This window comes from Artemia sp. Qi Xiang Cuo, chromosome 5 (assembly GCF_049724085.1).
Source record: "Artemia sp. Qi Xiang Cuo chromosome 5, ASM4972408v1, whole genome shotgun sequence".
NCBI classification, from domain to species: Eukaryota; Metazoa; Arthropoda; class Branchiopoda; order Anostraca; family Artemiidae; genus Artemia; species Artemia sp. Qi Xiang Cuo.
In genome coordinates this window covers 20059703-20086500 of record NC_142798.1, presented here as the reverse complement: position 1 = coordinate 20086500, position 26798 = coordinate 20059703, and the positions used below count along the sequence as shown (strand labels likewise).

The 26798-nt window shown below is 36.6% G+C and overlaps 1 protein-coding gene across 3 annotated transcripts in view; it reads right to left on the bottom strand.

Annotated features, from left to right (window-relative positions):
- Positions 1 to 26798, bottom strand: part of MED24 (mediator complex subunit 24) — a 110234-nt gene that overhangs the window by 56747 nt on the left and 26689 nt on the right. For all 3 annotated transcript variants that reach the window (XM_089089405.1, XM_089089406.1, XM_089089407.1), the window contains exons 3-8: positions 16522 to 16644; positions 14783 to 14884; positions 12636 to 12873; positions 10580 to 10700; positions 4832 to 5012; positions 2882 to 3029 (exon numbers count right to left, since the gene is read on the bottom strand). In XM_089089405.1, coding sequence (XP_088945531.1) covers positions 2882 to 3029; positions 4832 to 5012; positions 10580 to 10700; positions 12636 to 12873; positions 14783 to 14884; positions 16522 to 16644 — 913 coding nt within the window. The remainder of the gene's footprint in view (positions 1 to 2881; positions 3030 to 4831; positions 5013 to 10579; positions 10701 to 12635; positions 12874 to 14782; positions 14885 to 16521; positions 16645 to 26798) is intronic.

Here is a 26798-nt window from a genome sequence, read left to right as displayed (position 1 = left end):
TCAGAAATACTGCTGGAAATTATCATGTTAGTACAACTCCAGCGCATTGTGAAACGTCGATTTTCACGAACTTGTTGCATCAACTAGTCTGAACGAGTTCATCAGTCGACCATGTAGAAGATGGTCTACCACTCCTCTCTTCATCATGAACGTTTCTGCGATCCACTTGGTGTAAATAAACGTACCCATTCAAGGACAGCTCCTTCACTCATACTTTTGAAAAGTCCGTACACGGCATAATAGCTCACGATGAATAGCTGCTGCAGAGTATCCTTTGGCTGTAAAAAACCTTATGAACAGCAAGCGCACTGTCACATTTGGCGGAAGTATTTCTATTGAACTAGCACACATTTCGAACTAGCCACAATGAACTAAACTAGTCGCAGGTACTGGATGTTGCAGCTCGACTACGGCTTGATAGCCGACTGACTCTGCTGAGCGCGTGAATGCACTGAGATGGCGCAGCTCAGACTTGCCCCAGCTAAAGACGAACGGCACATTAGTGACCAAAGGGTCGGAGGGATGTAGAACATTTTGAGAATGCGCTAAACCAAGATATAGTTGCAGGAAAAGATATAGAAGAAAATGAAATAGATTGTGATACCTTGGATGTGAAGGAAGTTTTATTTTGTGAGGAAAAATTAGCGACAGTTTTAAAATAATTAAAGAATGATAAAGACCCAGGTGCTGATACTGTGATAAGAGTTTCTTAAATATGGTGGCTCTGAGGTAAGAAATCAGTTACTGAAGATTATGAATATGACTTTTGAAAAAAGGGAAGTACCAAGCGATTTTAGGAAAACCGTAATTAAACCACTGTATAAGAAAGGTGATAAAGTGAGTGTGGTAATGATCCAGGCATTAGCATGGTCTCTGTAGGTAGCAAATTACTTAGTAATATGATACTTTTTAAACTGAGAGATGCTGTTGACAAACTGATAAGAGAAGAACAGCGCGGTTTTAGAAAATGTAGAGGATACGTCGACCAAATTTCCACTCTTAGGTTAACAATTGAAAAGTGTCTGAGTTCACCTTTGGTCCTCAGTTTTATAGATTATGAGCAAGCGTTTGATTCTGTTGATAGAAGAGCTTTAGCGAAGGTCTTATACTTGTATGGTATACAAGACAAAAACATTAAAGTGATTAGAGCTGTGTACGAGAATAACACTGCTGCGGCTAAGGTAGGAAATGAGAGTAGGAGCTGGTTTCGTATTAAATCAGGAGTTATGCAGGGTTGTGTTCCACCCCCCCCCCCCCTTTATATGGATTATTTTGATGGATTTTGTCTTAGGGAGCACGGGAAAGCCAATGGGAGAACATGGAATGCAATGGGGAGGAAAAACCTTCCTGGACTTGGATTATGCTGACGATTTAAGCATCCTAAATGAAAGTGTGAGTAAAATAAATGAACTGTCAGAGATTTTGCGAGTTCAGGGTGCTAGAATAGGTCTAAAAATTAATGTTAAGATGACTAGTTGCTAAGGCTAGGAGTAAATGAAGATGAAAAGGTGACGTTGGGTAACGAAAAGATTGATCAGGTGGACAGCTTCACCTACCTTGGTAGTATTATTAGTAAAGATCGTGGGGGCAGTGAAGATGTTAAAAGTAAAATAGCCGGCTCAGGGTGTTTTTCCACAGTTGAGAAAGTTTGGAAGAATAAGAAAATAATTCTGCAAATCAAGATTAGAATATTAGAAGTTACAGTGATGATAGTGGTTAAATGCGGTTCTGAAGGATGGCGCTCCGAAAAACGGATGAAGATTTGCTAGATGTTTTCCAGAGAAATTGCCTACGGATTGTTATGGGTACCCAGCTGACTCACCGCATTTCAAACAGTAGGCTGTACGGAAAATACGGTTCTACCCCGCTTTCTAGGGCTATAAAAAGGAAAGGTTGAGACGGCTTGGGGACGTTCTACGGATGAAGGATGACAGATTGCCGGAAACTGCCCATTTTGGCCAACCGTCAAGGGCTAAACGGAAAGCAGGTCGTCCGCGGTTGGTATGGAAGGATGTCACGAACTAATATTTCAGCGCAATGGGAACTTCCTTAGAGGATGCTAAGAGGAAGACTTTGAATAGGTTGAAATTGGGGAGAAGCATGCGTAGCTAAGTTGGCCTCAAACGGCTTGGTGCTGCGGTGAGTTGTTAGTAGTAGTAGTATTATAATATGATAGCTGTTGTAATATAATTAAAATCAAACATCAACAAAGTAAAATAATATCTTAATCGCAAAATAGTCATAATTTTAATGAGAGGGATGTACTTGATGAATTGACAGCAAATTATCAATATTTTCATCAGGTGAAAATCAGATTATCAGATTATCAATCAGACTTCAAGTCTCCCGTTCGGTAATATTACATCTGTTTGAGCAAAGACTATTTTAAAAACTGAGCTTCTTAAAATATTGTCTGCCTACATTGATAGGCGAAGTCAAGCCAACATTTTAGTTCTTCACTATCTAAACCAGAAAAATTTTCGTGAACCTTCACTTACGAGTTATGAACCTCTATTTTTTTTTCAAGCCAACGTAGACTCGCGTTGAGTCTCTCGTAGACCCCTGGGGGTCCACCTTTACCCTTTTGGGACTCGCTGGTTTAGGTGGCTTGTAAGCTAATTGTCCTACGCTTCCATAAACAAAATACTATTTTAGTTTGATCTATGACAAAGGTGACGCTAGTGCATAACCTTTACACAATTCCAGGCCCGTGGCAGCTGATATTGAACTCGGCCCGTAATACCAAGCAAAGCACAATCTCACTGCGCTTTCACAAAGTTAATACATGTTTAATTAGAGTAAAACCACAAACCTACCGGTAAATACTTGTATAAGGCCTCGCTTTTATTAAAGCTTGGCCTAAATTAAAAAGCCAACTTACTTGACCTAATTTGATGGAGTATCCCTATTAACATTGGAAGCCGAACGAAAAAGAAAGCATCCCATTTTGTGTTTTCTTTTGAAGAGCTTTCTAACCCCAAATAGGACCCACGGAGAATTTCACAATAAAGTTCACTCATTGTCAGTCCCTAAAAAGAAGACCTTAAAATTATAAACACACAAACAAAGCTTGATAAGGCAAAGACAGTTATAATAAATGCAAGCTACGGTGGGCCAGTTATAACACTTTTCCAATTAAAAAGAAACATATTTGATAATTAGTTTGAATCTAGGGTTTGATACGAATACATTAACTTTGACGTTGGCATTTCCAAAAATGATTTCAGAAGTCGTAATTATGGACTTGCCAAAAATAAACCGATTCTTTTTTGGCTCTAGTAATTAGTAGTTGGATTCTAAATAGCACTGAAGAACTCTCAATGTATCTCCAAATATGTATAGTTGTAGTACTGATAATATATTATCGTACTATAATTGCAATGAGATTTTTTTTTCACTAGTTTTGAATTGTTAACTGTAATAGCTAAAAAAAAAAATATCGTAAAATCAACATTGTTTATCAAACCGTGAATGTGCTAAAACAAATCAAGTTGAAGAATTAAAGGTAGCTATAAAAAAATCTACAATATTCCTCTGTTTGTAAAGAGATAGGGATGTGTTCTCACATGCAAAGAAAAATCGGCTAACAAAGTTTTAATATAGTAACCTCAGCATATTCGGTAGTACGTTTTAAGAACTACTCTGAGTGTATCATTTTCTACAAAGTCCTCCTCAATTTGAATGTAATATTCAACTGATGCTAACCTTACACACCTACTATTGCCTTAAATCTGAGAGTACCATGGACACTAAAAATAAAGCCTGATTCTTTATAGTGGTGAAGTAAAAACTTAAACTAGCATATACGTCTTTAAAATATAGGAAAAGCCCGGGTTTGAGTTGTTAATGAAAAAGACCTCCATATGCAATTAGGTGGTTTTATACTTATCGGGCGACAAGTTAAAATAAGCAACGTGCATGAAAAATCAGCCGAAAATGAGCGAAAAGAATACGTCATTATGGAGCTGTAGAAGTATAACTTCATTGCTTTAGCAAAAAAAAAGAAAAAAAGAAGAAGAAGAAAAAAAAAAGAAAAAAAAACACTGCCATAAATCTAAGCTATGCATTAATTTGAATACCAAGATTCAAAACTTCAAATTATTAGTTAATCGACTTACCTACAAAAACATCTTTTCGGACAGACCATTTAGGCTATTCTATTCTGTTATATGTATCCCTTTAGTTGACTATAGACAAATAAATAGAATCTTTATTTTTCTGTTTTAAAAATGTCACTTTTATAACTTAATTTTTACATATTCTCAATAGCCTATATTTATTCAATAGCCCAACTAAACATAATGGCTGTATCCATCTTCTTGATTGTTGTATTGCTCGACGATCAGCTGCAGATAAATTGGGTGTTATGCTGGTTGGGCTTGTTTGTAAACAAGAAAAGTTTAATTCACAACTTTTAGGATTAAATTGTGGCAACAACGGAGGGGACTAATACAACAAAATCTTAATAGGTGTATAAAACCAAACAAAAATTGTAGAAAAGCCTGGTTTTAATGTCTGAATAGATTGAAGATGGGGCCAGCGGCAAAAAATGTTTTCCTTTGGATGTCCTTTGTACATCCAATTTTTGTCTGGTGTTCTTGCACATCCCCCAGGGGCGTCTGATCACCCCCACTAATGAAATTAAGAAAATTGTATTTTTTTTGGAAAACGCAGGAATACGGGCCATAAGTTGCGCATCATATCAAGTAGTACACCCTTCCCCGTCCTAGAAAAACCAGCAACTTTCATTCGATCTTAAAATTTAGTGATACTGATCTTTAGTTATCTTACATTCAGTATTGACAATTAAAAATATATTAAAATGATTTACTTTCAGTCTTTTTAGAAAAACAAGCTGCTTTACTAATTTTTTCCCATCAGATTCAGGTCGCAATAAAGCTTCTACAGCAATCGCTCCATATATTGAACCAAACGTCTGGAATTTCATGGGCGATGATTCGACCTCTTCTAATTTTGGAAGCTCAAGTCTTGCAACAGCATTGGACAGCTCACTAAAAGAAATACCTTATTATCCTCCTGATCGACCTTGAAGCTAAACAAAAAAATTCGGAAAGATTTTTCAAGTAGCCTTAAAATTTGTGTTTATCTACCACTATTAACGGAGGAGGAATTAGCAACAGTACTAAAAGGATTAAAAAATAATAAGACTCTAGGTGCTGATAGGGTGGTAAATGAGTTTCTTAAATATGGCGGCTCTGAGGTTAGAAATAAGTTACTGAAGATTATGAATATGATTTTTCAAAAAGGGGAAGTACCTAGCGATTTTAGGAAAACTTTAATTAAGCCACTTTATAAGAAAAGTTAATAAAAGTGAGTGTGGTAATTATCGAGGCATTAGTCTGGTCTCTGTAGGTAGTAAATTACTTAGTAATATGATACTTTTTAGACTGAGAGATTCCGTAGACAAAGTTTTAAGAGAAGAGCAGTGCGGTTTTAGAAAAGGTAGAGGATGTGTCGACCAAATTTTCACTCTTAGGCTAATAATTGAGAAGTGCCTGAGTTTTCAAACACCTTCGGTCCTCAGTTTTATAGATTATGAGCAAGCGTTCGATTCTGATGATAGAAGAGCTTTAGTAAAGGTTTTATCCTTGTATGGTATACCAGACAAATACATTAAAGTGATTAGTGCTATGTACGAGAATAACACTGCTGCGGTTAAGGTAGGAAATGAGGGTAGCAACTGGTTGTATTAAATCAGGAGTTAAGCAGGGTTGTGTTCTATCCCCCTTTGTATGGATTGTTTTGATGGACTTTGTTTTAAGGAGCACAGGAAAGGCAATGGGAGACCACGGAATCCAATGGGGAGGAAAAAGTCTCCTGGACTTGGATTATGCTGATGATTTAAGCATCCTAGATGAAAGTGTGAACAAAATGAATGAAGTTTTAGAGGTTTTGTGAGTTCAGGGTTCTAGAATAGGTTTGAAAATTAATGTTAAGAAGACTAAGTCATTAAGGTTAGGAATAAGTGAAGATAAGAAGGTGACATTGGGTGATGAAAAGATTGATCAGGTGGGCAGCTTCACTTACCTTGGTAGTATTATTAGTAAAGATGGTGGGAGCAGTGAAGATGTTAAATATAGAATAGTCAAGGCTCAGGGTGTTTTTTCATAGTTAAAAAAGTATGGAAGAATAGGAAGATAAATCTGCAAACCAAGATTAGAATATTAGAAGCTACAGTGATGACAGTGGTCAAATATGGCTCTGAAGTATGGGCGATCCGAAAAGCGGATGAAGATTTGCTAGATGTTTTCCATAGAAATTGCTTAAGGATTGCTCTGGGCACCCGCCTGACTGACCGTATTTCAAACAATAGGCTATAAGAAAAATGTGGTTCAATTCCGCTCTCTAGGGATATAGTGAAAGAAAGGTCGAGGTGGTTAGGACACGTTGAGCGGATGAAGGATGCCAGATTGCCGGAGATTTTTCTTTTCAGCCTACCATATAGGTCTAAATGAAAAGCAGGTCGTCCTCGTCTGGAGTTGTAGGACGTCAAAAAGAAATATTTAAAGGACCTGGGAACTTCGTGGGCAGGTGTAAAAAGAGAGGCTTTGAATAGATTGGGGTGGAGGAGGAGCGTGCGTAGCTGTGTTGGCCTCATGCGGCTTGGTGCTGCGGTGAGTTGTTAGTAGTAGTAGTAGTAGTATTAACGGTAAAACTTACATTTCAAAATAATCCTAAATCGCGGAACCCCACATTGGGAGAGCCTCTACTGAAGGTCCCCAATTGTCCACAATTAATGATTTTCTAAGTTTCTAGAGCCGAGAGATATCGTAAACGATTTATCCCCTATTTTATTCGGTATTTTAATGAATTAAGCTTTAGGATGTATTTGATGTATGATGCAGTTTATTATTTGCGTGATGTTTGCCTGGAACTGTTATAGTTTTATGTGATTGTATACATGACGTACCTGCGCTAGCGTTTGTTATTTTCGCTAATAAAGCATCTTTCATCTGAACCTTTCTAAAACCTTTTTTTCACCTGAAAAGCGTCTGATGTATAGACAATCAGGGAGGTATTATTATATGAAAAGAAACTTTCGGAAATCAGATTTACCATTGGCTCAAACTGATACTAGAAACAAAGTAAGAATATACACTAGATCCATCATACATGGCACACCCCAACCACAAGATGTATTTATGAACTAAAATATACAGAGAATTGAGAGAAAATTATTTGCCTAAAACATAGGCAGGGCTCGGAATGATTTCTGCTCATTATAAAAGGGACTTGACGACCTGTCAAGGGACTTTTAGGGGAGGGGTGAAAAAAGGGACGAATATGGACCAAAGTGGGAAGGGGTTTGGATTCCCATTCATCGTCAAAACGTTCCTTTGCTCATGTATCAGAAATGATGGCCAAGTCACCCAAAGAATCATCATATTCATGAGCCTACGAAGGAACTCATTTTCGATGGAGACGAATCAGGTGTTTTTATTTTTCCATTTTCTTTTTGTTCAAATTTTCAGTTATGTTTATTAAAAAAAGGAAAAGAAAAGCAACTTCAAGACTAGAAACAAGTAAAAACAATCCATAAGGATTAACTCATTCACTTCGTCAACTTCTTTGAGAGATTAGTAGACTTGCTTATTAGGTCCGACTTCCTCTTTTGTTTGTTCTTTTCAGCCCGCTCTTTTTCGTCAGTTTGTTTTTTCGTCTTTTCGCGTTTTCATGACACTCCATAGTAGGAAATTGGCCATGGCGATGTCCATAGGATCCTTTGAAGCCACCTATCTCTGTTAGCGATCGGTGGCCTCTCTCAAGAGGGTATCAACAATTGCTCGTTTTTGTTTTTCAGACGATAAAATAAAAGTTCAAAATAGGGATAAAATCCTTTTTAATAGACAGTGTATAGAAACTCACAAAAAATACCAGATATTTCGGTCACATATACAGTGACCGTCATCAGCAGTAATCATGTGACCGAAATATCTGGTATTTTTTGTGAGTTTCTATACACTGTCTTTTAAAAAGGATTTTATCCCTGTTTTGAACTTTTAATTTATCGTCATGGAAAGGCAGTGTGGTCTACAAAACTATCTACGTCATATTTGTTTTTCAGAGGCTCGCTTTTCTTGCAATGATTCCTAAGTCTATCTGGCTCTTTTTTTTGGTAGAGATGTCAACTAGGTTCAACTCCCTTTCTTTCTCTTGGTCTTGGACGCTTCGTTCAGCAGTTTTTTCTTTTGCCTTGCTCTCTACATAGTTTTGGAATTTTGACCTAGCCGATCTAGCCAAAGTCAACAATTCTTGGGAATACTAAACCTTTCGGGTTTGCCTCCATATGCCTCCACCCGTTAATAGTGGCAGATAAACACAAATTTTAAGGCTACTTGAAAAATATTTACGAATTTTTTTTTTAGCTTCAAGGTCGATCAGGAGGATAATAAGGTATTTCTTTTAGTGAGCTGTCCAATGCCGTTGCAAGACTTGAGCTTCCAAAATTAGAAGAGGTCAAATCATCGCCCATGAAATTCCAGACGTTTGGTTCAATATGCCTCCACAAGTTTGCATTCAGGACTCTTTCTGACAAGGAGGCTCTGTCCGACGGGAGAAGTCTACCTGAGAACCAAACATTTCTCTCTACGTCAGCACGGCCATGCGGTAACGTCAACGCAGCGTTTACAAGCTTCGAAAAACGCATATACTTTTGCCCACCAAAAGCATCTTTCATAGAGAAGGTTTGATGCAAGTAACCGTCGACGTGTGATTGCGTTGGTTCTACTAAGTTCTCGGCTTACGGCCAAAGCCCCTCACTTCTAGCATCGTCCACAGTTACTCCTACTAGGATCTCTCGAGCAAGCACAACTATATCTGATAGACTTCTAACTATTTTCCTTTCCGTGAGATCAAGGCAGTTAAGCACTTCGAGAAGGCCATTAGAAGAGATTGGGGACTTCCTGATGAAGTGTTCGACAGCTCCTTGAAATACCTTCGCACCCTTAGACAGAACCCTTGTCTTTCTGCCATGTTAAGTTTCTGAGCATCTACCGCAACCTCAACCTGTTCACCTACAATAGTGAATTTCAAATAGTTATCCAACTTTTCAAACAAACTGGTAGTGTTCGACAGCTCCTTGAAATACCTTCGCGCCCTTCAACGGAACCCTTGTGTTCTGCCATGGTAAGTTCCTGAGCATCTACCGCAACCTCAACCTGCTCACCTAAAATAGTGAAGTTCAAATAGTTATCCAACTTTTCAAGGAAACTGGTAGTGTTCGACAGCTCCTTGAAATACCTTCGCGCCATTCGACGGAACCCTTGTGTTCTGCCATGGTAAGTTCCTGAGCATCTACCGCAACCTCAACCTGCTCACCTACAATAGTGAATTTCAAATAGTTATCCAAGTTTTCAAACAAACTGGTAGAAATTTCATCAGCAGACATGAGAATGTCGAGTTTCAGAAGTCTCAACAAAACAGTGAGAAGTAAGTTTTTCAGTTCGGCAAGAAGAGCGTGCACAAGGGGTTCGTTCTTCCGACGGGACTCCTAAGTCTACTGGAAAATCATTCGTGACACTTGAAGACATCATCAGAATTTATTCCGATGTTCTTTACTGACAAATAAATCTAAACTCTGCGAAACAGCCTAGGCCAAAAACTGACTGAAGAAATTTTTTGACTGAAAGCAGGGATTTGAAAAAGAGTCTTTATTATTCTATTATTATTCTTTATTATTATTATTCTATTATTATTCTTTATTATTCTTTATTATTCTCTTCTGTGGGTAACCATGGCTAGATCTATAGGCTTAGCAAAGAACAGAACAAAAAATTCAATTGTAGGGCGAGGAGATGAAAGACTATAAATAACCAAAAAAAATGACGATTAACTTTGAGAAATTTTAAAATGTGGTTGCAAAAAGGAAGACTATAGCGATATCTAGCAAACGTAGGGAAGGAGGTTCCTTCTTCGAAAATACCCCCAACAAGCATAACTGAACACAAACTAAAAATTAAACGACTGAGCCTTTGACCTTCAATAATAGTGAACATAATAAATTGTAAATCTACCCATCGCCAAGGTTGCTAATAGTTTAACAAATTACTAAATTAGCTGAAGAGAGAGAAAAAGGTCAACCTCCAGCAGTATGAGTAACTTACAAGAGTTAAAACTGGCGGTGATGCCTACAAAAACACCAACGCCATCTAGCATTTTTCGTCTCTTGACAAGGCTTTAGTGTGTCAATAAGGCATATTACAATTAATATAATTCGCAAAATCAGTGTAGTACTAAGCGTCTGATCTCTGGTTCTAAGAAAAACACATTACGAAGTTTGAAAGAATACCAAGAAACGCCAAACGCTTGAAGAATTTTTTCGGCACCACTAGTGCATTCCACTCTATAAGTTACCCATACTCTGCTCAACATCTTGAAAAACGCATCTAGCTTCCAAGGAATTATTTCATCAGTATTCTTCTCTTAGATGCCGGAACATCCAAATTTTAACTTAAAGCACACATTAGCAAAAAAATCAGGCATAAATATTTGCCAAATTTGCTGTAATTTTTTTTTTATTCTGAGCTAAACCTTATCAATGCCATGTTTTAAAAATTACCTTAAAAAAGAACTAAGAGCTTCCTTAATTTCGGTAGTAACGGACGGCACCCCAGAGTTTACAAAATGTCTGAAAAGGGTGTCAAGCTCGCGCAATCTTAGAGTCAGCTCCGAGTAAAAACCTATAAAGAAAGTACGAGGCTGTTAAATATATTCTAATACCATACTGTCTTTCAATAATAAAACAGGACAAAGAAAATCGAAAAAAAATAATATTTATCATGATTTTTTGGTTTCTCTATATTCAGGAATCATATTTTACGAGAGGTCTCAAAGTAAGCCAGATTCAGAGTAGTTACTGACGAAAGGTACCCTCTTCTCCCAAAATTAATTCCTGAATAACGATTCAGTGTTAATATTCTTTTCAGTTAACGAACACCAAAATTGCTGAAGCATCATTATATAATATTTATTTACAACATTTAGACGGAAAAGGACCTACACCTAGACTAGGGACCTAGTTAATCATACGAGAGACTAATAAGACGGGAATAGCCTTAACTTAGCTCTTGATCTCCCGTTTTCCACATTATTATATTGAGCTATGCAGCTCTTTGCATTTCAGAGTTCCAGACTTTGACCGTCAAAGATAAAAGATAAGTCAGCCCCATACTACCCTGTGTCTATAATTACCAGCCCTCCCCCCTCCCCATTAAAATTAGGATTGTTAATAAAATTTATTAACTTAGGATTAAAATTCATTAAAATTAAGATTGTTAATAAGCAATGACAAATTCTTTTACGAGCTTCAGAAGAATTTTTCTCTGACAATTTAGATTGTGAAATCGTATCCAAGTATCTATACTATGCCGATTGCACTTTAGACAATAGTTTCTGCGTGCTAAGAGTATAGTTTCAAGGTTGACGATCATTGAACATATGAGCGTTTATTCTTTCCGTGGCATTCTCCAAGTACTTTCAACAATTCGAATAGTGGTGGAAAATAACTCAAGCTTATTATATAGAGTAAGCAAAGGTAATTTCACTGGCCACAAATAGCAGGGAATAATCGTAAAAAAAAAAAAAAAAAAAAAAAAAAAAAAAAAAAAAAAAAAAAAGGATGTGTGGATGTGTACCCTTCATTTTTTTCATTGCATGTCTTGATACAGAAGTTTAGTCACAACCCTGGTTCCAATTCCAAATATCTTTAATTCAAGTCTGTTTTGCTTATCGCTTATCTATTCAATTTATCCACCTCTTACTATATCAATTTATACTAATGGACCAAGTGGCATAGAGAACCACGAACTACAGGGTAAATATAATTTGCTTGGGTCAGGGTAAACTGGTTCGATAAGTTCGACAAACTGAAAAAAAAGAACGATGAAAAGTCGGATGTGAATAAAAGTTCTAAACATAACAAACAACTCATCTAGTTTCGAACTTATGGAACAAAATTTCACAAAGACTATAATAAAGTGTATCTGTACAGTCAGGGACCAATACAGGAGGAAGATGTTTTAGGCCTACCCCCCCCCCTCAATATTTCAATGAATTTGCAAATATTCAAAGATTTTTCCTTAATTTGACACCATTCTTCAATTTATCTCTCCTGAGTTGTACACTATCAAAAAAATTATTAGATAAGTACATTAGAAGGGTGATCTCTGCTAATTAAATAAAGAAAACATTTTTTTTTTTTAACTGAAAGTAAGAAGCGACATTAAAACTTAAAACGAACGGAAATTATTCCGTATATGAAGGGGGTTGCCTCCTCCTCAACATCTCGCTCTTTAACTTTTGATGGGTAAAACTAAACTAGGCGATACTTTATATTTGAAATCAGCATAAAAATCCGCTTCTTTTGATGTATCAACTGGTACCAAAATTCCGTTTTTTAGAGTTTCGGTTATTATTGAGCCGGGTCGCTCCTTACTTACAGTTCGTTACCACGAACGGTTTGATAATGGGGTAAACTATGCCACTGCTTCTTAGTTACTTGCTTGCATATCAACTTATTAGATTATTTTACTTTATCAAAGACGTTTTTTCTTTATCTCGTAATATTCTTGGACACTGTACAAATTTACACATTAGTTTGAGGACGTGTTACTTACTCATAGTATGAACGAGGGACAAAATGAGAAGTGAACGCTCAAACGGACTGTATATGATCTTCTTTGCTCTTGCCAGGGTTTCTTCAAGAATAGATGCATGAACTTGACTGCTCTTTAAGTCTGCCAACTTGGCACAACAATCGCTAAGAACACCGCTGTACCAATATAATAGTTTAAAATGACAGCTGGCAATCCTTATTGGATTATCAATAGTGAGGTCAATTCGACTTGAACAGACCTAAAAAAAAAAAAAAAGTTAAAACTCGCCAATATTCTTATCCCTATTCGTTTATTCAAACAGCTACAGTGTAACGCTCAAAAATGGAAACTAATTATTCTACTTTTATAATTACAAATATACCAAAAAACAAAAGGGTTACTTATTAAATTCATTAACTAAATAGGACATGAAGTAATTTACGAATCTTTTCAAACGGCACTTGACGGGTTGTAGATTGTTCTGATGTCTGGTAAGTCTGCTGATCGGCGCGAAACGTGGGAGAATGCTTCTCGTTTGCAAATATTTACTAATATTTTGTTATTTACTAATAATGCTTCATCGGGTGGATGCTCAAAAGCTACAATTTTGGGTTTATGATGTCTAAAACCTGTACCCGAGTATATGCAGGCAGTCATAGGAGCTTTAACGCTCTTGCATACAAATCACGCTCTTGCTTACGTCAGTTCTAGGGTAGGCAGAATATACAGGGGATTTCCAAAACCTACAGGCTTAGTTACAGACACTATAAATTGAAAGGCGACAAAAATTTGTTCATAGGCGATTCTTTTAAATGAGGTTTTCTTTAGTTTTATCACAAAAGTGTCATGTCTTTTCTGAATATCAAAAATCAGCCAAGAAGGTGTTTTACAGTCCGTATATCTACCCTTATCTTAATTCTAAGCCTTCACAAACACTCTTAATATGTGCTAAAATTTAATTTTTTTATACCAATTTTTACACATTGTTAGTTGTCGTCATGAACGTGTTACTGTAGGATTCTGAAAGGAGTATTTTTATTGGGTCGTCAATAGGAGCAAAACAAGGCTATAGTAATAACACATTAATAACACATTATAGTAATATAGTAATAACACATATAGTAATAACACATTGTAATAACATATAGTAATAACACATTAACAATGATACTAAATAAACAAAACTAACGAATATAGTAATATACACATTAACAATAGTAATATATACTATTGTACTATTATACTATTGTACTATATACTATTGGCTATAGTAATAACACATTAACAATGATACTAAATAAACAAAACTAACGAATACAAATTCCTAATTTCTTTCAATATTGGCGAAATACACAAAACTGATTAAACACGACGAGAGCATACATGACAATTTTCACGAGACCGGCCCAACGTGAGAGCAAATCTTTGCATTTTGTCATTTCTTCAATATAAAAATTTTCTTCGTCTAACTCCAGGATTCCTCTTTATATCATATATAGGGCGCGTTAATCTTACATAAGAGTTGTTAAGCTGCTGTTTGTTAGAGAGGGGTTAGCAATAGTGGTGTCACTCATAACTGGAATATAGGTTAAAATAATAACAATAATAATAACGAATAAATCAATTAAAATTCAAGTTTGTTTTTGAAGTGATATTTGTTTTGTCACTAGATTGCAGATGGTTTTATTTAGCAGCTTTGGATTTGCCGAAGCTTAACCCAAGTCTCAAATACTCAATATACAAAATAGTCAAAATCAAGAGAAAAAAACCAAAAACAAATTCTGACAAAAATCACATTCTACCATTTTTTTTCTTTTCTTCTAGTCAAAGGGATGTCATTGCAGAATTCGTAGATGAAGATTAATATTGAACTGTTGTTTTCATAACTGCACATAAGAATCCTTAGACTTTTCAACAGAATAAGTTTTGACAGAAAACGATAGTGGCTAGCGAGGTTAGGTGCCTTCAGAACAGTTTCATCATTGAAAAAGGGCATTGGATTTACGAATGTGCAGTCAAATGAGTACTTTTCCTACCTTTTAAGACCATACGTCCTAGATAATAAGGCAAGTAGAAAAAACGAATAAAATAGAAAATAATTAAGAAATAGCATTCTTTGCTAAGTGTAAGGTAGAGAGGAGATCAAGATCTGTATTTCCACGTCTTACCTTGATAGATTTAATGACTTCTAATAAAGCAAGAATACAGTTAGTTTTTTGGAACTGTTCAAATTCAACAATAGATTCCACAGCTTCGCAGGGGCTAAGTAGCTGGAATTAAAAAGAAAAATTTAACTAAAGTCATGCAAACAAACACTACAGAAAGATGTGCAAAAGAAAACTTGATAAGGATATAGATCAATACATAAATTTCAGTAAATAGCCCAATCCATAGCAATAAAAGGTCTTACAGAATAACAAATTATTGAATAAAAAACTAAGGGCACAACTACATACTAGTGATAGAGAAATCCTCGGTCAGTAGATTTTGGTCCTATAAGCACCATACTTTACGTTCTTTAGTCCTTCCTCATTGTCCCAAAAAGAATGCTCTAAGCCCCATCCTCCCCCACTGTCTTCACTGGTGTGTAAGAGTGACGAAGTGGAGCCACTACTTTGGTGTTTATAATCTAATACGCATTCAAGATATTCGGCCATAGCATACCTACTTGTGATAGGACAATGTCAGTATTTTTAACCCGACTATGCTTTCTTATACCCCCAATTCCGATATGATTGCCGATTCCTATGCTTAGGAAAATTCAATGGGCTATTTAAACAACAATTTCTGGGTTATTTAAGTAAACCTACTTGTGATAGGACAATGTCCGCATCTTTAACCCGGCTATGCTTTCTCATACCCCCAATTCCGATATGATTGACGATTCCTATGCTTAGGAAAATTTAATGGGCTATTTAAACAACAATTTTTGGGTTATTTAAGCAAACCTACTTGTGATAGGACAATGTCCACATTTTTAACCCGGCTATGCTTTCTCATACCCCCAATTCCGATATGATTGCCGATTCCTATGCTTAGGAAAATTTAATGGGCTATTTAAACAACAATTTTTCTCTACAATCAGTATGGGCTAGGGAATGTGACAGTCCCCGTAAAATAGCCCTTTAAGGGGTTTTAATACTTTGAAGGATCACTTTTATCTCGTTCATTATAACGTTTTTAGTTTGTGTGGTCAAACTATTTAGAATTGATTGGACATTTTTGCCATAACTTGTAAAACCTGGATGAACCCCTCCCATTTTGTGCCAGAAATGTGTCGGAGACACAGAAGTTATTATTTTGTTCAGTATTAATATAATTTGTTTAAATTTTAATACTTTAGTTTCTCTACAGGTAATAATGACTGACTATTTCCACGAAATATCAAGAGTTTTTACATATATTTGTTTCACTGTCTAATAAAAGGGCCTACCCCTATCTAGGACTCTTATTTGTTTCGAATTTTGTTTTTCGATTAAACGGAGCAGTTTTAAAGTTCAGGAAAGAGCAATGCCTAAAAATATTCTAGCATACCTGCTAGGAAAACACTAAAAATCAGCTCAAAGGAAATATCGTTTGAGCAACTTGGTAGCTTTGGGAGTTCCCTGTGGTGCTACCCACTTTGATTGAAAACCTTTCCAACATACGGGACGGAAATTTCAGGATCTTTTCAATAAAATTTCAAAACGAAATCACAGACTCTCAACAGCTCTCGATTGTGGCTAGTTCACTGGGAAAATTCGCTAATGCGGCTCTTGTCGGTCTTTGAGACGGTCTGCCGACACTGAGGCTCGCAGAATGATTTTAACGTATCAAGTCCCCTTAAACCCCAATGGATCGAAAGCATTTTTTTCCTTCGAGGCAAGGGATTAGTGCGTTTTATTACATATGATCTTCGATTACGTACCTTCGATGCCACATCATGGCTGAAGTATGAGAAGATTAGCTGATTAGGAACCATTCCAATAAAGGCATGCTTCAATAAAGCCTTTGCAGCGTCCATTCTTGGAATCTTTTGAGCCTCCATGACCTGAAAAAAACAATTGCAGTATTTGACTTAACAAGTGGAATCCTGCTCTTCACTAGAAAGAAGTCCTCACTAGCCCTCAGAAGCCTTCACAAGAGAGAAGTACGGGAAACTGATCAGAAAAAAGGCGCCTAAAGTTCTATTACACTCTGGCCGTTACCACTATTGAGAGAGGGGCATTTTTATTTATGATAAATATCTTGTTTGTTTAGTAAATTCTGTTTGTCTGAAATTTGATATATAATTGATCATTTTGAGCTGAGTAACCATTTAAATCATCTTTACACCACGTCACCAAAATTCCGCAGCCTGGACTTAGACCATTTCTTCTGCGCAAAATTAGGCCTTAGCTCGTTTATGCACCAAGTCTGGACTTAGCTTATTCTTGCACAGGATTACCGAAATTCTGCAGCTGTAGCTTGGCTGCTTTTTTCTCCCCATCAGGACTTACACGTTTCCCCATTGAGTTGGAACTTAGGTCTGTTTGCTCTGAGCCATGAAAACCTACGCTTTTCGCCCGAATAAGGTCTTAGCTCACTTTTGAACTAAGTCATGACTTAGCACGAATTTCCCCCACCTCATCAAAATTCGGAAGCATGGAGACTGACTCAGTCCTTGGCTTGGATATAGTTCGCATTTGCATTGATTCAAAACCTGGCTCAATTTTGCACCACATCACAGAAATTTCACAGCTAGGACTTAGCTCTTTCTAGCCCTGAAATACCACTTTTCCATCACTCGTCCCGTTGTTAGCTTGTTATATGTGCTGATGTTTACCTACATAATAGCTAAAAAAATGGATAACTAAAATTTCTTTTACTTTGGGAGAGGATATGGAAAAGTCAGTTATGTCAATTATGCCCCCGAACTGCCCACCGGCCATTTTAAAACTGATTGACTGCTCCTGTAAGTTATTATATTTTCCATATAATTCGCCATCTTTTGGTTAGTTTTAAATCTTCTCCATTCCTCAAATCAATTTCGATGTACGTGGAAATAGATATAGTTTAAAACTTCACTAACTTTGTGAAGTTGGAGATAAATTACTGAAGGTTATGAATATGATTTTTGAAAAAGGGAAAGTACCTAGCGATTTAAGGAAAACTTTAATTATACCCCTCTAGAAAAAAAAGGTGATAAGAGTGAGTACGGTAAATATAGAGGCATAGGCTAATTTTCTGTAGGAAGTTAATTAGTTATTATGATGATGCTTTTTAGACTTAGAGATACACTAGATAAAGTTTAAAGAGAAGAAAAGTGCAGTTTTACAAAGGCGTCGACCAAATTTCCATTCTTAGATTAATAATTGAACAGTACCTGGGTCATCGGACCCCTTTAGCCTCAAGCTTTTGAACAAGCTTTTGATTCCGTTGATAGAAGAGCTTTAGCGGAGGTCCTATTCTTGTATGGTATACCAGATAAAATATATTACAGTGATTAGTGCGACGAACAAGAACAGCATCACTGCGGTTAAGGTAGGAAATACGGTTAGTAGCTGGTTTCATACTGAATCAGGAGTTAACCAAGGTTGCGTTCTATCGCCATTTATTTGGATCACTTTGATAAAACACCGAAAAGGCTGTGGGAGAACATGAAATCTAATGCGAAAGTAAAACTTTCCTAGAATTATGTTATGCCGATATTTTGAGTACCCTAGATGAAAATGCTAGCAAAATGAATGATTTTTTGGAGGTTTTGAGAGTCAGGGTGCAGGATGAGGCTAGAAAAGACTAAGTCACCAAGCCTGGGAATAAATGAAGCTGAAGAGGTGCTGTTGGGTAACGAGAAGATCAATCAAGTGGATAGTTTCATTTACAATGGTAATATTATTAGTACAAATATCGGATGCAGTCAAGATATTAAAAGTAGAATAGCAAAGACTCGGGGCGTTTTTTTTTTTTAAATTGAAAAAGGTTTGGAATAAAAAGATTAGTCTGCGAACCAATATTAGCTGCAGCGATGACAGTGGCATAATACGGTTATCAAACGTTGGTACTTTGAAAGACAGAGGAAGATTTGTTAGATGCTTTCCAAAAGAATTGTCAACAGATTCTTTTGGTACCCGTTTTGGAACTGACCGTATTTCAAACAGTAAACTGTAAGAAAAATGTGATTCCGCTTTCTAGGGCTATAATGAGAGAAAGGCTGAGATGGCTAAGAATTGTTCTGTGGATGAAGGATGACAAATTGCCAAAAATCGTCCTGTTCGGCGAACTATCAAGGGGCAAGCAAAAGCAGGTTGTTCCTAAATGGGATGGAAAGAGGTCATAGGAGAGGATTCAAAGGAAATTCAAACTTCTTGAGAGGTTGTGAAGATGGGAGCTTTGAATAGATTAGTATGGACAAGGAGTGTGCGCAGCTGTATTGGCCTCAGGCGGCTTGGTGCTGCAGTGAGTTGTTAGTAGTAGTAGTAGTAGTATATGTACAAGCAGCAATCAAATTTTCTTAATTTAAAGGTCAGATCTTGATCCAGACCTGATCACTCTTTGAGATGAATCAATCCCTTTTTTTGATCTACTATGGACACAGTCGTAACTAGAAACATTGATGGTTTATATTATCCTGAATTTCACGAGAGCCATAATGTTTAGAAGCAATATCAAATTACTAACGATACAGGACAAATCTTAAGTGATACATAGGGAAAGTCTGACAGCTATCAATGTAGCTTTGACACAACAGTAGTATCATCCACAGAGCGAATGCTTCTGTTTCCCTCCTTAAGCTGACTAATAAATTTAGTATCCTCCTTTTCTTTCCACCACTCATTGCACTCTCGGCAGAAAGCCGAGAATCAGGTGATCACTTTGGTCTATCAAACTGGGAATACTGAGATATAAACACTTAAATAATAAAAGACAAAACACTATTACGCATGCTCACCAATGGTCATCTTGCCCTTTATTCGCACATCGCAATAGTTTTCCTCTCCTTGTTATATGTACCATTCAACAACAGTTTTATCCAGCCTCAATTTATAAATTATTTATTCTGTCTGTTTAATGTATTCTATAGCTGGTTTTATGTCCTTTTTTAAAACCATATCTTTGATGTCAAATCATTTATTTGCTCAAGCTATTGGCCTGTTTTTTTTATTATTTGTTGTATTTATTTTTACTCCAAAAGACAAATTCAAACCCGTCTGGGCTTGTAGTAGTTTAATTTATGAAATGAATATCTCATCTAAATACCTTAACATAACACATGTCTCTCTTAGATTTTCAACAGTATTTCTTATAGAACAGCAACAATGCTCTGCAATTCGAAGTATTTAGGGCCTTTTAAATTTTAAGTTCTCTTCGGCTCTAAGTATCGTCCTTTCTTAAGTTCTTAAGCATTGAGTACTTTCTTAAATATTCAGCACTTGTACTTCAATACAAAAATAGAACACTTGGCACAACTTTGCTTTTACTTTTAGTCAGTGGTACAAAAACAATTGTGCAGTTCGACTTATAGCACAAATTATTAATTCTCAGATTATTTCCATGTTTTAAGAGTACAACAAATCAAAGCTCTAGAAATTTGGAAGACTTTATTTGAATTGTAGGCCCATTAATAGCCTATCTGACAATCAAACAGTTCGTGGTAACGAACTGTAAGTAAGGAGCGACCCGGCTCAATGGTAACCGCAACTCTAAAAAACTGAATTTTGATACCAATAGATACATCAAAAGAATCAGATTTTATTTCTGAAGTTTAATCTTACCCGTCAAAAGTTACGCTCCTGAGAAAATTTGGCCGATTTTCGAAAAAAGGGGGAAAGACTGTAGAGGTTTCAAGCTCCTATCTACAAAAATGTGGAATTTTGTATTTTTTGCCAGAAGAAAGATCACGGATGCGTGTTTTTTTGTTTGTTTTTTTCTCAAGGGTAATCGTATTGACCCAGTGGTCCTAGAATATCGTAGGAGGGCTCATTGGAACGGAAATTAAAATTTCTAGTACCCTTTTGAAGTGACAAAAAAAATAGAGGGCAACTAGACCCCCTCCCACGCTCATTTTTTCCCCAAAGTCACCCAATTAAAATTTTGAGATAGCCATTTTGTTCAGCATAGTCAAAAATCTAATAAATATATCTTTTAGGATGACTTAATCCCCCACAGTTCCCAGGAGAAGGGCTGCAAGATATGAACTTCGCCCATTGTTTACATATTGTATTGGTTATTGGGAAGTATACAGACATTTTCAGGAAGGATTTTTTCTGGTGGGGAGGGGGGGCTGGAGGAGAGGGCTACTCGGGAGAATCTTTCCGTGGAGGATGTTTCTTTGGGGTAAAGGACATTTCTATAAAGGGGGCGCCGGATTTCCAATCATTATTTAAAAAACGATCTTAAATTAAATTTAAAAAAAAACAAGTTTTTCAACTGAAAGTAAGAAGCAACATTAGAACTTAAAACGAACAGAAATTATTACGTATATGAGGGAGTTCTCCCCCAAGTCAATACCTCGCTCTTTACGCTACAGTTTTTTTTAGTGTTTTCAAAAGAGCTAGCTATTCTAATTAGACGGCCTTTGTGATTCAGGGTTTTGTGAATTAAAAATTTTTAGTTTTTAACGTAAAGAGCGTAGTATTGACTATGGGGAGAACCCCCTCATATACGTAATAACATATACGTAATAAAAAAACAATAAAAAAAAACAAGCGATACGGCTCAATAGTAATCGTTACTTTTAAAAACGGAATTTTGATGTCAATAAATGTATCAAAAGAATGGGCTTATAATGCTGATTCAAAATATATAAATTTTATTAAGTTTAGTATTACTCATCAAAGGCTACGAGCCTGAGAAAATTTACCTGATTTTTTAAAGAGGGAGGAAACATCCTCTACAAGTGAAAGAATTTTAATGAAAATAACACCGTCAGATTCAGAGCATCAGAAAACCCTAGTACATAGGTTTCAAGCTCATATCTGCTAAAAATCTGCAACTTTATCTGCAACGTATTTTTTGCCAGAAGAGAAATATACGAATATAGAAGTTCGTTACGTAAGTTAATTTGTAAATTACGTCAGAACCAAATTTAGAGACAGCCATTTAGCAAAAGAAGAGTAAAAATTTTATGCAAATTTTTTTTACTTATTCAATGAAGGTGAGCCAAAATAATAGCTTCATTAACTAAAAAACGATCAGAAATAAAATAAAAAAAACAAGTTTTTTAAACTGAAAGTAAGGGGCGACATTAAAACATAAAGCCAACAGACATTATACCGTATATGAAAAGGGCTGTCCCCTCCTCAACGCCTCGCTCTTTACGCTAAAGTTTGGCTCTGTCTCACAACTTTATTTTTTTAAACAATAAAATAATTTAGCGTAAAGAGGGAGGCGTTGAGGAGGGGACAGCCCCTTTCATATACGGAATAATTTCTGTTCGTTTTAAGTTTAAATGTCGCTCCTTACTTTCAGTTTAAAAAACTTGTTTTTTATTTAATTAACCAGAAAAAACGAAGCACAAACCACACTAAGAAACAAAAACAATTACAATCCCTACCAACACTTGAAAACTACACACAATAACTGCTTGAGAAGGTGGATCCACTTATGGGGTAAAAACTCAAGCTTTTTCTCATGCCTCAGTATGGTCTCTTCACCTGCACTAAGAGGCTCAACAATACCATACTTAACAACAATATGGTAATTTCTAACCAAAAGTGGTACTTGTAGCAGATACCGTGCGTACTTAAAAAAATACTGTCCTAATATCTTTCTCATTAGGGGCACTCAAAATCTTCCAATAGGGGGACAAAAACAATGCATGAGGCAAAGCAACTGCATTATAAAGACAGCTAGATCCTTACGGCTTGAGTTCCTCTGGCATGCTTGACAACTGCAGCATATGCAATGCGTACTTTTTTCGAAACATGTTCAATAAGTAAACTCTGATTCTCTCGAAAACTAAGATCAATCGGTAGGCCAAAGTAATGATATAATAAGACGGTGTTACATTAATTTAATCTAACCTTACTGTAAAAACCTCCTTTGGGCAATTAAAAAACAAAACAGCTGACTTATCTACACTAAATTGCAGACCAATAGCCAATAACTCTTTTCAAGCCAACAGAAATTATTTTCTAAAGACGTCAGCAATAGAAACTAATTTAGCAGGTCATCCACAGAACCTAGAAGTGACACACCCGAATGTTTAAAAATGTAAGTCGATGGCATGACCCTCAGTGCATAACTGACACTATTATTATATAAAGTCGGAGAAATTATAGCCCCTTGCTTAATTCCCTTATGTACAAAAACCTCCTCACTTAGATCATCCTCTAGCAAAAGTACAAGACACTTAAGAATCTTAAGCATATCACACAGTGATCACACGATGGAAGAACACACACATCGCTTATGCATTTCAACTAATATCTGAGTATGAATTCTTGAATCAAAGGCTCTTCTAACATGATACTGGCCCAAAATAAAAGGTTCCCGCGAATGATGAGCCTCAAGTAATATATTAGCAGGAAGATAAATCCAATGGCTACATCCTAAGCCCCTACAGAAACCACACTGATGCAGAGGCAATTTACATTTATCACAAATCTCACCAAACACTACAATTTCAAATAACTTACAAAATGCAGAAGGAATGATTACTGGCCAATAAGAAGAAGGCTGTTCTGCTGGTTCTCTCTTTTTTTTAAATCGGAATGACCAAAACCACAATAAAATAACTATACCCTGTGTCAAAACCATCTGGAACAAAAGGTCAATATGATCGTAAAGAATGTCACCTCCCAACAAAAGATGTAAAGCACAAATGCTATCACAGCCTTTAGAGTAAATCTTTTTTAACTTTTTAACAGCTTGACAAATAAGAGACAGTGAAACTGAAGAATCATTAAAATTATCAGACAGCCTTGAATCTAACTCTACTTCATAACGTGCTCTAAGACTACGCAAGGCGCTTTGAACTCAAGAGTCAAAATATAGACTCCACTCAATAGCTGAAATATCAGAGACAGGCTTAGTTTCTTTTGACTTAGGCCAAAGTGACCAAATGAGGTTTGGGTTTTTACCAAGTTTTTGGACAAAATGTTCTTTGAGCGCTGCATGGTGGGCTTCTTACACTTTATTAAATCTCCATTTAATATGGATTCTAATTTAGTTCATTATTCCACATCGCGGCTTCCCATTTTCGTGCCAGATATTTTGCCACAACTTCGACAATGCCCAATCAGCCACCAGATTAGGATTGCCAGACCACCCTTTAATTTACGACTTATTGCACATGGACCTCACCAGAACTGCTACGCTCTCCACCTAGCTCAAGGCATGAGACATTTCAGTACAATTAATTAAAAAAAAACTTTCCGTAAAAGGTGTTTTTCAAAGAAAAGTAAAGGCCATTTTATACTTAAGCTCAGCAGATACAAATACTTTTTAAAACATACAACAAGTAATAATGTCAATGAATAAATAGATCTTAACGCGAGTAATGCTTAAATTGAATATGAAAATCAAGCTTAAAACGAAAAAAAAATCCATTGAAGTATAGATGAAACTTAAAACGAACAAAAATTAAATAAATAATCAATGCAAACAAAGGTTTTCAAGTTTTCAATTATTGCAAAAAGTTTCAAGTTTTAAAAATAACCTTATTTCAAAATAAAACTGATTTTTTAACATCAAATGTTCTACGAATTATCAAAACTAGTATCAAAGTAACAATATCAAAGTAAAGAAAGCATCAAAGTAAACAAAGTATCAAAGCAACAATAAGCAACTTGCTTAACTTACAGCCCTAGCACCGTAAATCGAAGTTACCATGTAAATCACTAAATCCAAGTATTGAAGTAAACAAAGTGTCAAAGTAACAATAAGCAAGTTCCGTAACTCAGAGCCATTTTCCCAGGATGGGGCAGGAGTTCGACCCCAGAAACATAGCTATCTGGCCTTTGAACTTTTTTGAACAAAATGGCAATTTCAAAATTTTGACCGGATTCCCTTTGGAAAAGTGGGGTGTGGGCTAGTTGCCTATTGATCACTTTTGACTCTTAAAAAAGAACTAGATGTATCAATTTCCGATCAAATGAACCCCCTCCAAAGTTAATACGACCACCCTTCCACAAAAACCTTATAAGAGGCAACGCTATAGCGTTGCCTATAGTAAAGGCCATGTGGCTCCAATGTTTTATTATTATTATTTTTTCCCCGGAGGCACTTCAGATGGAAGAGAACGGCGTATAAACTTCAAAGGCGGCTCATTCGATTGGAAATCGATAGTTCTAGTACCCTTTTTAAGGGTCAAAAGTGATTAGAAGGCAACTAACACCCCTTCCACGCCCACCATTTCCCCAAACACATCCAATCAAAATTTTGAGATAGCCATTTTGTTCTACGTAGTTGATTTTCAGATAGAAATTATGTTTTTGAGGAGGACACTCCCCCACAGCCCTTAGGGAACGAGTTGTAAGTTATAGCCTGGGGGCATATAAGGTTTTTTTTATAGAAAGCTTTGTCGTAGAAACTTCGAAAAGGACTCATTCGATTGGAAATTCAAAGCGCCAGTGCCCTTTTTAGGAGTCGAAAGTGATTGGAGGGCAACTAACCCTCCTTTTACGCCCACCTTTTCCCCAAACACGTCGAATCAAAATTTTGAGATAGCCACTTTGTTCAACGTAGTAGAAAAATTCTGAAAATTAGGTCTTTGAGGATGACAATCCCCCCAGCGACCTCAAGGCTAAGGCTATAAATTGTGTACTTGAGATTTACGAGTTTTTCATAGAACGCGTTGTCATAGAAACTTCAGAAGGGACTCTCTCGATTGGGATTTGAAATGGCTATTTCCGTTTTTAATATTCAAAAGTGATTGGAAGGCAACTAACACCCCTTCGACACTCACCATTTCCCCAAGCACATCCAGTAAAAAATTTTGAGATAGCCATTTTGTTCAACGTAATTGAAAGTTCTGGAAATTATATTTTTGAGCAGGACACTCACCCCACAGTCTTCAGGGAAAGGGTTATAAGTTATGCCCTGGGGGCATATATGGTTCTTATGGGAGGAATGCTCATATAAACTTCCGAGAGGGCTCATTTGATTGGAAATTGAAAGTTCTAGTTTACGATTTAAGCGTCAAAAGATATCGGATCGTAACCAGCCCACCCCCACGCCCTTTTTTCCCAAATGCATCCGATAAGAATTTTGAGATAACACTTTTGTTAAAATAGTTATAAGATCATATAACAAAATCTCCGGCGTCGACAAAACCCCCAGGGCCCGGGGACAGGCGTTGTAAGTTATGCCCAGGGGCCATATATGGTTTTTATGGAAGGGATGCTCGTATAAACTTCAGAGAGGGATCATTTGAATCAAAATTAAAAGTTCTAGTTCATTTTCTCAGAGTAAAAAAAAGATCGGAGGGCAACTAGCCCCTCCCGCCCTCCACGCTTTTGGGTTTATCGGTTGGATAAACCCATTCGATAAAAATTTGAGGTGACCATTTTGTTACAAATAGTTCAAATATCAGATATTAAAATTACAGGGTTGACACAACCCCCCAGGAACCAGGGACAGGCATTGTAAGTTATTCTCTGGGGGTATATATGGTTCTTATAGAAGAAGTGTTCTTATAAATTTCAGAGAGGGCTCATTCGATTGAAAATAGAAAGTTTTAGTTCCCTTTAAAAAATTCAAAAGAGATCGAAGGGCAATTAGTCCCCCCCCCCACGCTGTTTTTTGTCCCCAAACCAATCCGATACAAATTTTGAGATAGCCTTTTTTTAAATAGTTCAAAGGCCAGATAACAAAAACTCCGTTGTAGACACAACCCCCCAAGGACCGTGGGGCAGGCATTGTAAGCTATGTCCTGGGGCCGTATATGGTTCTTATGAAAGGGATGCTCGTATAAACTTCAGAGAGGGCTCGCGTGAATGGAAATTAAAAGTTCTAGTTCATTTTCTCAGAGTAAAAAAAGATGGGATGGCAAATAGCCCCTCCCGCCCTCCACGGCTTCGGGTTTATCAGATAAAAAAAAACCATCCGATAATATTTTGAGGCAATCATTTTGTCGAAAATAGTTCAAACATCAAATATTAAAACTCCGGGATCGACACATCCCCCCGGGACCCAGGGACGTTGTAAGTTAAACTCTGGGGGCATATATGATTCTTCTAGAAGGGATGCTCATATAAACTTCAGAGAGGGCTCATTTGATTG